Below are 14,627 nucleotides of genomic sequence, written 5' to 3'. Positions count from 1 at the left end.
CTTGAGCATCTTTGAGAATTCCCTGTTTTCCTCTTCCTTTATTTTCCCCCTTAAATTTAATTCTCCTTCATGAATTAGAGGTTTATGTATTTTCAGATTTACATGTATCTTTGAAGAACTTAACTTTCTATGCTGGTTTTCTCTATTCCGAAAATAGAGAATAGTTATTTACTTTTCATATGTACACCTTCAAACAATAAATATTTATCGAGTGCACTTTGCTGCCTGCTGAACCTTTGCTGCCTCTATTTTTAAAACAGCTAAGTATATATAGTACAATGTTATTTGCTAAAGAATATGCCTCTTTCTCTAGTATGATATTTAAGTTGATTTTATTGTCTTACTTGAATGTTTCCCAAAGTACATATACTCATTTATATACCTACTGGAAGTGCTCCACATCTGGAATACTCTTATTGTCAAATTTTTAATATATGCCAGTCTGGTGGTGGTAAAATACTATCACATTGTGGTATTACTTTATGTTTTTTAAAATAAACAGATTGAGCATATTTTCATGTTTGCTAGTCATTCAAATTTCTTCATCAGTGAAACTGTCTCAAGTTTTTCCCATTTTTTTTCTAATGGGTTGTTCTTTTTAAAATTGTAAAGACTTTCTTTATATGTTTTAGAGACAAAGCATTCATGCAAACATCTCCTCCTAATTTATGATTTATCTTTTCACTTTATGATATCTTTTTTGGAGAGAAGTTCTTATTTAAAATTATTAAATTTATTAAAATTTTTTGCTTATGCTTTTTTTGGTTTATTTTTAAAGAAATCTTCTTTACTACAAGGCCATAAAGTCATTCTTCTAGATTGTCTTCTGAAAGTTCTGCTTTTAATTATAAGTATTTAACCCATTGGAAATTATTATATATGGTGTGAGGAAGGGATCTGATCTTATTTTCTTCTACTTGTTGAACACATCCCAATTTTCTCAATAATTTGCAATGCTATATCTTTCATGAATAATATGCTCATATGTATTTGAGTTTCTGGTACTTCCTCGTTCCACTGACTTATCTTCATTGTTGTAGTTTTATTATGTCACACCACCTTGATCTTTTTCTTCAGGTTTGTCTTTCTTCTTGTTGTCCCATTATTTATTTATGCATATTTTATAATGAGCTTCTTAAGTTTTCAAAAAACCCTACTTAGATATTGGTTTGGGTAAATCAATCACTACATCAAGTTAATGAGAATTGGCATTTTTACATTATTGAGACTATTCAAAAACATAGGCTGCGTGAGGATCATGAAAGTACAATTGTGTCTGCAGAGGTTATGCTTTGTATTTCATTTGTTAGTGGGCCACTAAAAATGGATTATGCAATAGCCATTCTAAAAAACAAGCTAAATATTAAGACATATATAAAACATTTTCATAAAGTAGCTTAATTTTGTACTTTATCAAATAATAATTAAAACTCAAAAATTACTAAGTCCTTATTTTTAAAATTTCAGATAGAAAATCCTCGGTACCTGAGACAGAAGCCTATCCCAGTTTCTCTGGTAGGTGAGAATTCCATTGGACTTTTCCTACAGACAGATAATTTTAAATAAAATAATCAAGTCATTTACAAAAAATAGTCTAGCTCCACATTATAAAGCATAATTGTCTTATGAATCCTATCATTTGGAAGTGGATAATTTTTTTCTCCAGTGTTGGCATCATTTTGGCATGAACTTTAGGCAATTTAGAAGTTTACTTGGGGGTTTAGGATAAACCATGCCTGAAAATGTATTGAATAACTCTCACTCATTCAACAGATGACTCCCAAATTCAGCCTGAGAAAATCCAGCAGTTTCCATGAGGATCATTTACTGTCTCGAATGCATGAGAAAGAGGTAGGACTGAGATATTTTTTATATGCCTAATTATTGACACTATTTTTATATTTTGTATAATACGAGGTTTCAGGTTTAGTTAGAATAATGATGCATGGTAGGAAGAGGTTGTCTTTGGTACACATATGAAGTAATGATGTAAAGTAGGCAGGGTTTGTCTTTCTACATTAAAAATATTTTTTTTATTGATTTCAGAGAGGAAGCGAGAGGGAGAGAGAGATAGAAACATCAATGATGAGAGAATCATTGATCAACTGGCTGCCTCCTGCACACCCCCCACTGGGGACTGAGCCTGCAACCTGGGCATGTGCCATGACTGGGAATCGAACTGTGACGATTCCCAGTCATAGGTTCATAGGTCAACTACTGAGCCACTCCAGCTGGGCATGGATGCTTTTAAAAATTTCTCAAATTTAATTTTAATTTGGTTATTTTCAATATTATAAAGTTTTCTTACCACCCTATTTATAAACTATCACAAAAGGCATTGACTTTTTTCTTAGATATTTAAAACAATATCATAGGCATGAAAGTTTATTTTTTTGGTTGGTGATGGAGGAAGAGGGCTCTTTAAAAAAAAGTCCGTCTGGTATAATTATTACTGCTGATCTCAATAATATTCTTTTCTTATTGACTTTATTGGGGTGACATTGGCTAATCAAATTATATAGGTTTGAACTCAGTAATATTCTGTCTGTTGTTTTGTAGCTCCAATTTAAGGCATGCTGGATGTTTTTTCCGTAATGCAATCCTAGTGTTTAAAAAAATATGGTGAAATAAAAAGAAATATTTAAAAAATCTTTTTTGAGGGTAATATTTCTTATATTCAGATGCACCTCCTTTTGAGCTCTTGATATGAGTTTCTTCCTTTTCAATAATTGTCAATTATTTTTGCATGTCATTCCAAGTCATTTCCAACCATTTTTCCTTTTATTTTGTACTTTTTTTTTTTTTTACTGTTGAGGCTGTTTACCATAGAATAAATAAAATAATTGAAAGGAAGTGGTGGCTTTTTGAAATTTTTTTGGTCTTTCATGAAATAATATCTTCATGATGACATTTTGGGTCAGGGGTAAGCATACCAATGCTACCCACATATGTGTTGAAAGAAAAAATATTTACAGTTATCATGTGTTGCATCAGAGATTTTTTTTTAAATGTGTGTGGTTTTATTTTTTCCACACCCTTATGTTTTTGTTTTTCTTTTTGGCATACTATAAAAATATTTTGACATCATTGAGAAGTTTGCATGTAAACATCAACTTACTCCATATCTTAAAATATAGTCTGTGTACATTTTGGCTAAAATAACCCTTGTGCAATTACATAGTCATTTCTGACTTATTTGAAAAAATGTTTCTTCATCCTAGAATATTTGAAAGTATATGCTGAGTGGCCCCAATGTGGGAACTATCTTAGTTTCTACTTTCTTTTAAAGTAGTATTTATGAGTTTAAAAATAGCTTATGTGGATTTCTATTGAAGAAATTTTGGAAATTATAGACATCTGTAAAGAAGGAAATAAAATCACATATAAAATTAACACCTGGAAATAAAAACAGTGGTAAAATGTCATTGTATTGTCTTTTAGATTTTCATTGTGTCCTTAAAACATATTTTTTCTTAGAAATTTGAGATCTATACTGGTATATATTGTTTTGTATATTTCAAGTATTTTTCATGCTATTAAATATGGTTCCAAAGCATCTATTTTTAATGTCTGTATTTCATACTAGAGGCCCAGTGTATGGATTTCGTGCACCGGTGGGGTCCCTTGATCTGGCCTGCGCCCTCTCGCAATCTGGGAGCTCTCAGGGGATGTCAGATAGCCAGTTTTGGCCCGATCCCCGCAGGCCAGATCCAGACAGGAGGGAGCCCGATCCCCACAGGCCTGTTCCAGTCAGGAGGGAGCCCGATCCTGTTGCTTGAGCATCCCCTGGTGGTCAGTGCGTGTCATAGCGACTGGTCGACCGGTCGTTTGGTCGCTTAGACTTATATATATATATATAGATTATGGATATATGCCTACTTAATTGAACTTATTCCTATTGTTAGGTATTGAGATTGTTTGTAATTTTCAATAATATAAATACCTCTGGGAAGAATATCCTTATATCTCTGTCTTTATATGTATTTCCAAATATTTCTTTGGGATAATGAATAATACCTTACAGAATTTATCTGGGTCATGAAGCAGTTAGTACAGGATTTAATTCTGTTGAAATTTTAGAGTCCTAAAATAATTAACCGTTAGAAATCAAACTTTATAAAATACAACTTCCACTTAAAATTTATAATTGTGTGGAAAATACATAGATGTTAAATGAGTAATATTTGCAGTATTATTTTATTAGAGTTAAAGAATTATAGTAGTTTTATTTTGGTGGCTAAATATACAACTACAAAATATTTTAAGATGTTCTTTACATTTTCAGTTTATTTGGGGCATTGTGAAAAAACATATGCTCAGTGATAGCCATCCTTTATTTTAACTCTAGTCTTCACTTACAAACATACTTGGACTTGTTTGTCTTTGTAATTGCGGACACATTTCCTGTGATAGCCACATCACAGGATTGTGTGATACTGAGCATCATCAAGCAGTAGGTTGGTGTGTTTTTTTTTAGTAACCTTAAAAAAATTTCTGACATAGATTAAGATGTTTGGAAAACTGTTGTCACTGAAAGTGAAAGAATACACAACACAATGAGGGAGAGAAATTTTCAGAGCAACCATCAGTTTTTAGAGAGCAGTTGGTAGAAATTGCTCTTTTGTGAAATAAAATAGGACATTTCCTTTGAGCCTCACCTCCACCCATATTGAATGTTCCCACCTATTGCCTTAGAGGGGATGTTGCTTCTTTCTTGCATGTAATGCCAATTAGGCATTTTTTCCCTTTGTGAATCTGTTAGTTAAATGTAGAATTTAAATAAATCCAAGATAATTAAGTCCATAGTCATTAAATCCATAATAAATGAAAGAACTGGTATTTTAAAACAGTTGTGAATGTAGCATTCAGATATATACAATCTCACAACATATAATAAAATAATTATACCAAGGAATATCATTGTAAACAGGAAAGGGTTAGATCATGGCCAGTATCCCAAAAGTTTGCTGTCTGGCCCTCCCCATCATAACTCTCTTCAATCTTCCCTAGAAGTGACTACTATCCTGATTTTTCTGATGATAATTTCCCTCCTTTGTTTTTAAAGTTGATTTTACCATCAATTCCTACATCCTTAAAAATGAAAATATTTTTATTGTAGTAGATTTTGAACTTCATATAACTAGAACTAAATTTTATATATTTTTTTGTGTCCTGCTTCCCTTTATAAGTGCATATTTATATAAGGGAACATTTAAGGAAGAACTAATTCTAATATTACAAATATTTTTTGAGATCATAGAGAAGGGAATGCTTTTTGACTCATTTTATGGGGGAGACCCTGACAGCAAAACCAAAAGGACATTACAAGAAATAAATCCCAGTAAAAATAAAAAATTAATAACCAAGTTTATTATCAATACATTGAGAAAAGACATTTAATAAATGATGCTGGTATAATTTTTCATTTACCTGGAGAAAGTAAAACTGGGTCTTCATCCTCTAAAAACAAAACAAACGTGAATTCTGGATGTACTAAAAACTTAACCTACAAATGCCCAATCAAAAAGTTTCAAAACAACACAAAAATCTTGCAAAAAAAAAAAAAATCTAGGAATTGGAAGGCCTTTCTAACCCTCAAACCTTTCCAAATCCAGAAACTATAAAGAAAATTATAGAAATATTTAACCAAGTGCAATAAAATTTTTTATGGTAAAATATATTATAAACAAAATCAATCAATAAAAAAAATCATAGATTTGGGGGAATATTTGGGACAGATTCTATGAATGTGTACAGCATACCAGGAGGTCTTACTTATTGACAGACAAAACATGGATCAAATTGTGAAAGGCCATTTTACAGAAAAACATATTCATATGGCTCCAAAACATCTGAAAGGAGCTAAGACAGGGTAGTGTTCAGGGAAATGCAAATTAGAGTAGTAATGGATATCTACTCTTCTGGTAGAAATATGAATCTACCTTTACTAGAGGGTCAAATCTATGAAGGTATATCTACCATTGACTCATCTGCATGTCTTCTGAGAATCCATCCTGTAGACATCAAAGGCTAGTTGTAGGATGCATGTAGACAATATTTTTTGTGGCTTTATTTGTAGTGGAAAAGCACTGAAAATAAAGTGAATATTCATTAAGGGGAATGGTTGAATAAATTTTGTTTTCTCCTCATTAAGAAATAATTGACAACAATGAAAAATAATGAATAAAACTATAGCAGGTATTTTTTGAGAGAGTTCCATGTGGTAGTGCATGTTCAGAGAGAGAGCAAGATGCAGAAAATATTTTTTTTTGCATGCAAAACATAATATAAAAACTATGTATTGCTAAGGGTGTAGTGATTTGAAGAAGAGAATCTATTTAGCTCTCACATAACAATCAGAGTGTGTAGGGAGTGCTGTGCTCAGTGATGTCACTGGGGACCTGGACTAGAGGGGAAGTTCCACCGTCCTCAGCATACAGCGTCAGTCTCTGGTCGGAGGTGTAGGTTGCTCTCCAATACCTTGTCTTTAAATGCCACCCTTCAGGAAGGAAGAGCACAAAGAGAAAGCCACTTTGTTTTTTAAAATGTCCAGAATCATTTCTACCCTATCATTCCCCTTGACCATACCTAGTCACACAGTCATGATACAACCATGTGCCCTGCTCATATTTGGTGGTGGCCATTGGGCCCCAAAGAAAGAAGAGGGAAGTAGATATCTGGGGACACTAGCAGTGTGCTGCAAAAACCCCTGCTGGTGTAAGCATTCCTGTTCACGTTTGTATATGATTCTGGGAGCATGGCAGAAGACATGAAAATATGCTAGGTTGGCCTGGGCCAGTTTGGCTAAGTAGATAGAGCATCAGCCTGTGAACTGAAGGATCTTGGGTTTGATTCCAGTCAAGGGCACATATCTTATTTGCAGGCTCGATTCCTGGCCGGGGTCAGAGCACATGCAGGAGGCAGCCAATTGATGTATCTCTCTCACATCGATGTTTCTCTCTCTCTCTCTCGCCCTCCCAACCACTCTACCTAAAAATAAATGGAGAAAAATGGCCTTGGATGAGGATTAACAACAATAAAAAACCACCACACATGCACACATACACAAAGAAAATATGCTAGGTTGTTGTTATGGAATACACCATGCAGGTGTTGATGGGAGAAGTGAGAAAAGGGGAGAGATTTAAATAAAAGGAATGAACACTGGCAAGTGCAGAGAATTTAACAAAATAACTCTCCATCTAATTATGTTTGTTTCATGTAAATTATGTTTGTATATGATATTTGACAAAATTTAAAAATAACAAACCAGCGTGCACTATGTATATTAACTATCACTTCTACCCTTAATGTGTCGAGTTCTAGGAGAGTAGCAAATACTGCTTATATCTGTAAACCCCAGGGATAAGATAACAAGAGAGATAGATGCCTTTTTTTTTGTTTGCTGTGTCTATAAATCAGCAAGGTGAATAACAATCGGCAGTACGAAATATTACAGATGAACATTTTGAGAATAGGATATACTGAAGTTATTAGTCAGGAAGAATCTTAATTACTAACATACAATAATTTCCTCTGACTAGTAACTAACAGAATTCTCCAGAAAGATGATTGTAACAGTTAGGTATCCAAGTGAGTAAAGTGAGGATGATTTTACGAAGCGTTTCTTCGGCAGTTGGCTGGGGTGACTGTTGAGCTATAGGAAGAAAGTATGACTAAGCGAAGACATCATTCGGTTGTGTTGCTGATAATGCTTTGGAAACTGCTGGGCAGTACAGATGGCTGACATCAGTAATGTTTTCGACCTTTCTATTGCTACGTGGTTACAGTAAATAAAGGAAAACAAAAAAAATTTCAGTAAAATTACAATGGCTACAGTTTATACATTATCAGAAAAATGACCAGTTTGTAGTTATTCTCTAATCCTGCTTTTTTTGGTACATTTTGTCCCTTTTGACAAGATTGAGATAGATGGTCAATATTCACTCTTTGTTATAACATGAAAGGAAGTTCCTTGGTACTTAAAATGTGCAGATGATGTCCATCTAAATAACTTTAGTACATTTTCCCTTAAAAGCTTATTAATGGTCATTAGGCCATTATATTTTGTTTTCTGCTAAATTCAGTAACAAATGTTAAATGCAATTTACACGTGCAAAACTGTTAATAGTAAAAAGTAGCATTTTGAATAAGAAATCCATTTTTCTGTAGGAGTAAATATCAGATACCCCAGTGAATAGATTGTTGTGTTCCTTAAAAACCCCAAAACCCTTTATTTAAAGTTTGTGCATATTCGGTTGAGTCAGTGACATTGGTCATTGTCCTAAAATTTAACTAGTTATCCTGTTAGTTGGATATTTTTAAACCCAAGGAAATGCTTTTATAATAAGTAAGTGAGCACATTCACCAGCTTGATTCATTCGGTAGGAATGTCCATCCTCAGAGCTACTCTTTGAAGTGCAAACTTCAGAGAAGATGAGGCCCAGGGGACTTTGGTAAATAACATTTCTTAAAGTCTTTCTAAGCAGAAATTTCAGAAATTCTAATTCCCTCAGAAATAGCTTGTGGGAATGCCCTCTAGAAAGTGAAGCTATCCTGTTTCATTCCTTTGCTTTAGCAGTTGGCTATCCATCGCATGGCTTGTCATACACGCCTTTTATTCCTGTGGCGTTGTCTCGGTTCTAGGAAGGAAGGAAAGAAAGTACAGTGCAAATCTACTGTAGGGCGATACTTTAAATATATTTTTATTGATTTTAGAGAGAGAGGGAGAGGGAGAGAGAGATAGAAACATCAATGATGAGAATCATTTGTCAGCTGCACCCCCCACACTGGGATTGAGCCCACAACCCAGGCATGTCCCCTGACTGGGAATCAAACTGTGATCTCTTGGTTCAACCACTGAGCCATGCCAGCTGGGCTGTAGGGCGATATTGACTAAGAAGTGTTATGAGGTGTATTGAGGAAGGAAGAATTGCTTTTGTCTGGGGAGTGTGAGGGAGATTTCATGGAAGAAGTGACATTTGAGCCAGGAGTTGAATCACGTGGGAGATTTTAGCAGGCAGAGGAGAGACATGGAAGCGGAAACCCAAGTGCACGTTTAGTTGAAGCCCATAGACCACTTGGCTGGCGAAAGGAAAGGGAGAGAGTGTGGCCAACTCAGAAATGATGTTGCTGCCAACCCCAGGCCCAGGGAGCTACTGAAGCTTGACCAGGAGACAGTATCACAGCTGTGCTGTAGAAAAGTAGCTGGGCAGTAGTGTCTCAGCTGGATTAGGAGGGAGAGGATTGGAGTGTGAGGAGTCGCTACTGAGGAGGCCGTTTAATAGCTGGGGTGAGGGTGAACGAGAAACTACTAGAGTGGTGACAGTGGGGCTGAGATGAGGCACTGAGCTGGGATGGAATGGGGGACTCATTGGATGCTGAGGGTAAGGGAAAAGGAGGAGCCACAGGTAAGGGACTTCACGGTAAGTAGTAGATGATTGTTGAATTCGATGTAGGAGAGGCTCATCCTACGGGAGCTGTGTGGGAGGCGGCTGGAACCTAAGATGTGAGGCCTACAAATGGAGACTTATGGTTCATTTCCATGGGACATTAGAGTCAACTCCAGATAAAATCACCAAAGGCAAATGTTTACACAGGGTGAAGATGACTCTGGGACTAAACCTGGGAGATGCTGCCTTAGGGGGTGGGAGAAGGACTGGACAATGCAGAGGAGGTAGAGAAACCTTCCTCAGGGTGAGTGGAGGACCAGACAAGCACAAGTCACAGAGCCAAGGGAAGGAAGGAGATGGTCGGAGGGCAAACTTCTAAAGACAAGAGGATGACGTATGCCTGATTCAGTGATCAAAGGACCTTTGGCTGAAAAATGAAAATGACGTCATGTGACCTTTGAGATTGCAGTTTAATAAAGGACAAAGAAAGTGAAGGGACAGGAAGAAATGGAAGTAGAAAGTATGGAATACTTGCTGAAATACTTTTTATTAAAAATAAGAAGGGATCCTGGCCGGCATGGCTCAGTGATTGAGCGTCAACCTATGAACCAGGAGGTCTCAGTTTGATTCCTGATCAGGGCACATGCCTGGGTTGCAGGCTTGATCCCCAGTAGGGGGTGCGCAGAAAGCAGCCGATCAATGATTTTCCCTCATCATTGATGTTTCTATCTCTCTCTCCCTCTCCCTTCCTCTTGGAAATCAATAAAAAAAATATATTTTTAAAAAATAAGCAGGGAAAAAATGATACTTTATGTTGAAAGCTGAAATATTTAAACAGCAAATTCTGACCATAACTCTTATTTGGGATTTTGAAAAATCTATCAAATAAATATTACTGATGTAAAATGTGGCTTTAAACAATGAGAAGTCCTAATGGGTCGAAAAAAGATAGGAGCCCTTAATTAATTTAAAAAATTAAAAGAGGTCTTAGGAAATAAAAGTGGAACCCCAGTATGTGTGTTTTAGAATAATGTAATGATGTTGGGGTCGTCGGCCTGTCCCTTCTCCCCTCCCGGTGGTGCCAGGTTTTCTATCCCAGGCAAGCATTGCTTATTAAAACCCTGAGGTGACTTATTAGAGAGCATCTTCCTTTTTTAGTTTGAGTTCCATTTAAATATTGAGATGATTGAATAGGTGAGCCGTCATATTTAAAAGCTACTCAGCAGTATTTAGCTTTCATTTATTAGCTGGACCCAGGCCCCTGAGTATGGATCCAGGCTCTCTACCTTCCTGGCCATGTGACCTTGAGCAGGTGCCTCTTTGTACTTCAGTTTTCTTATCTGTAAAATGGAGAGAGTAAAAGGACCCACTTCTGTAGGTTGCGAGGATTACTGCATGAAATAATGCATGTGAATTGCTGGAAACAGAGCTTTGTATGTGGTACATAATCAGTCAGGTATTGTTGTTTTCTTGTGTTGTTTTTTTCTTTCTTGCTGCTGTTGCTACTGATCCTGCTACTGCTTCACCAATAACTGCTGCTGTGCTGTTACTACTACTACTACCACTACTTATATACTACTACTAACTCCTGCCGACTGCTGCTTACTACTTACTTACTTACTATTAATACCACCACTGCTACTGCTGCTACTGCTCTTAATGCTACTAGTATTATTACTGCTACTACTACTGCTGCACTGCCACCATGACTTTCTTGTGTTGTTTAGAGAGGCTGGTTCATAATATAGTTTGTCCTTGTTGTAATAGCATCTCTAGTTGCTTGAGAATGTTTGCCTTTAAGTGGCTAGTACCATTTTCTCTATTTTTCCATCTATACCTCTGTCTCACTTTGTGTTAAGGTTCTATTACTGTGTGGGTCACCCAATTTCCTCTTACCTTTCCCAACTTATTTGTTTTTTACCCATATTCCTGCTAACTAATTTCATAGATAATTTAATTTGTGGTGCTAATGGCTGGTAATGGCTTCATATGTAAACTAATTTTTACTTTGACCCCAGAGACGTTATCATTTTAAAGTTCAAGAGTATAAATATGTAATTTATTGCTTATGATGTTTTCAGCCATTTTATGTGACTGTCTGTATTAAATGTACTCTTTCTATCCCCAAATAGTATAGGTTTTGTACTTATCTGTTCTCTTCCATAGAAAAGTTATCTTAAATAGGTTGTGGTGTATGTATATTGATTTTTAAATATTCTGTATTCATTATTGGTCATCATCTGGATGCCCAGGTATTCACAAGTTGTTAGCGAGGCATGGTAATAAATTCTCCTATATCTTCCCAGTTCTGTTTGATTCCTTTTTAATAGTCCCCAGAAAACTTTTGTTAAGGATCCTTACATGGACTTAGGCCCCCAGGCCCCTTTCTGCTAAAATGAGGAAGAAGCATCCTGTGATTTAGAATTGTTTTCCTTTTGCAGAGTAAATGGACGACTGTCTCTCTCTCCAACACTCATAACATTTAAAAATCATGAATCATTTATATTAACTTTTATTTGTAAAACTTTAAAATTTCACTTTAGTATGTTGATGTGATCATGCATGTTTACCGTAAGTTCAAATTCATTGTATATTTGAAACAGTAATTAAAAAATATAAAGTGTATTTTTAAAATTTTTCAAGAAAATATTTTGCTAGCATATTCCTAATGTTTTTTTAAATTTATTTATTATTTTTTTTCATATTCCTAATGTTTTAAAAGAAAACTTTTGTGAAGGTTATAGACTAAGATATTCTGTATACCTGCTTTGCGCCAAACATCGTACTTAGTATAGTTACTTAAATGGTATCATTAAATGTTTCACAATTCATAAGGATAGCTATCCTTAATTAGCAGAAGAGGAAATAAAATTTCAACAGAGTGACTTGCCCAAGATCACAGCAATTAATACATAACTAGAGGCCCGGTGGGGAGTGTGGCCTGCAGGGATCGGCCCGCAGTGGGAGCGCCGCTCATCCTGGTCAGCAGCTGAGTGGCGCTCCCACTGTGGGAGTGCTCTGACCATCAGGGGGCAGCTCCTGCGTTGAGCGTCTGCCCCCTGGTGGTTAGTGCGCGTCATAGTGACTGGTGGACCAGTCATTCTGATCATTTCGCTGTTTGGTTGCTGGGCTTTTATTATATAGGATGGGATTAGAACAAGAGTTAGAAATGAGGTCTGTCAGACTTTAATGTGCATATTATTTTAAATAGTAAGGAACCAGGTGGTCCAATACTTTTATAATTGAGAAAACCAATTTTATGTTGTTCTTAAAACCAGTTACTACTATTCTTTCAATTCAAAAATACACATATTAGTATCAACAAGTATTGGTTACAGTTTCGTTGGCTTTGCTGCAAACATTGTGCATTAGGTATTGGTTTGAGCAGGATGGGAGTTAATGAGTGCTCGAAAGGAGATGAAGTCACTGTCTGGAGGGCATCAGGGTCTATGACTTCAGGAGAGAGACATGCATCTACACTAATAAAAGAGAAAGATGCAAATTGACCATACCTTTGTGACGCCCACCAGCCAATCAGGAGTGAGTATGCAAATTAACCCAACAAAGATGGCGGGTTAATTTGCATGCACAGGCGCCGAGCGGCCAGGGACGGGATGCTTGTGTCATCGCGTCCCTGGCCGCTCGGCGCCTGTGTATGCAAATTAACCCGCAAGCGTTCCGCACCGCCCCAGCTGCTCCGGGCCTCTGGGCAGCGTGGGAAGGCGGAAAGGCAGCTCTGGGCTAGAGCAAAGGTAGTGCTGGCAGCCAGGGGAAGGAAGGCCCATTCTTGCACGAATCTTCGTGCATCGGGCCTCTAGTTTATCCTTATCTATGGACGTTCAGTCTCAAACTATCACATCAGTAAAAAGTATTTTTAAAGGAGCACATAGATATAGGAAAAGCAAAAAGTAAAACGGTTAAATAGAGTCTTCCTCTGATAGGAAATAATAAACGTCAAAATACTAGCAAAATAACACTTTAAAATGACTTTCTTTGGGGGAGGGATAATTGATCCATATTTAGTAGTGTCAGCTTACCCATCAGTTACAACTTATTTGAAAGATTTTTAATTAGTTTGGAAGTAATACCAACATATTGGTATATATATGTGATTTCTAGACCTTTAGCTATAGGGTAAAAGTGGAAAAATACTATTCTCTTTCATATTCGGAGTTATTTTAATTTAATTGTGTATTTTTGCCAAAGGGAAAAGCAAATTATTAACACCTTTAAAATATTTTCCTTGAAGTTGGACATGAAAACCAAAATGATAGAAGCTAAATGTCATGAAGAGAAGCTTAAACTTCAACAGAAACATGATGCTGATGTTCAGAAGGTAGGATATATACCATTTATTCTTTTATTAATATTGAATATTTGAAAGAGTCTAGGTCTTGTGATCCTTATCTGTCCATCCACCCACCTACCCATCCATCTATCTACCCATCATCCATCCATCCACTGATATACATACTTATGACAGTCTGTTATAAATGTAATTTGATAAATTAACATTCTAGCAAAAGTTGATCTTTAAACTTTATGTATATTCTTATAGGTTACATTACTTAGTGCAACTGTAAATACTAGAGTTTGTTTTGGTGTAATATTTTTTCCACTTTTTGGCAATTAAAATTTCCCTTTTAGTTTGAAAAGGAACTCTTGGATTTAGCTCTGTTTGGTATCGACCACATGCGAGCACTGACAATGTAGGCTTCTTTCTTCATGATCGCATCGATACGTATGCCTTCCCATGTTTCAGTCTGCATTTTTAAATAAAATAAAATTTTCTTCTTAATGGCCACAGCAAAAATAATCAATTTATGGTTATCCTCTATGGAATTTGAATCAAAACTATATTTTAGTAATGATTCTTAAAAATTAGTGATATATATAGGGTGTCCCCTCAAAAATGTATACACATACATTTTTTTTGATAGCTCAATTGATATTTCTTTCCTTTCAGGTTTAACCCATTTGAATTAATAATTATTCAAAATGTGTATACATTTTTTGAGACACCCTGTATATCTATATACTAGAGGCCCAGTGCACGGATTCGTGCACTGGTGGGGGCGTGGCCTGTAGGGACCGACCCACTGTGGGAATGCCACTCATCTCGGTCAGCTGAGCAGCTGTGGGCCCGCCCTCTGAGCGGCTGCTCCCGCTGTGGGAGCGCACTGATCACGAGGGGGCGGCTCCTGCATTGACTGGTGGTCAGTGCGTGTCATAGCA

The 14,627-nt window shown here is 36.2% G+C and overlaps 1 protein-coding gene across 4 annotated transcripts in view; it reads left to right on the top strand.

Annotated features, from left to right (window-relative positions):
• CEP112 (centrosomal protein 112) overlaps window positions 1-14,627 on the top strand; it is a 310,297-nt gene that overhangs the window by 42,551 nt on the left and 253,119 nt on the right. For 3 of the 4 annotated variants that reach the window (XM_079798269.1, XM_079798270.1, XM_079798271.1), the window contains 3 exons: window positions 1,468-1,515; window positions 1,774-1,851; window positions 13,642-13,728. In XM_079798269.1, the coding sequence (XP_079654395.1) occupies window positions 1,468-1,515; window positions 1,774-1,851; window positions 13,642-13,728 (213 nt within the window). Of the gene's footprint in view, window positions 1-1,467; window positions 1,516-1,773; window positions 1,852-13,641; window positions 13,729-14,627 lie in introns of those variants that run through there. The other variant, XM_079798272.1, reaches the window with a different exon arrangement.

Source organism: Cnephaeus nilssonii, assembly GCF_951640355.1.
Source record: "Cnephaeus nilssonii genome assembly, chromosome: 19".
NCBI lineage: Eukaryota > Metazoa > Chordata > Mammalia > Chiroptera > Vespertilionidae > Cnephaeus > Cnephaeus nilssonii.
This window is presented reverse-complemented; position numbering and strand designations above follow the sequence as displayed.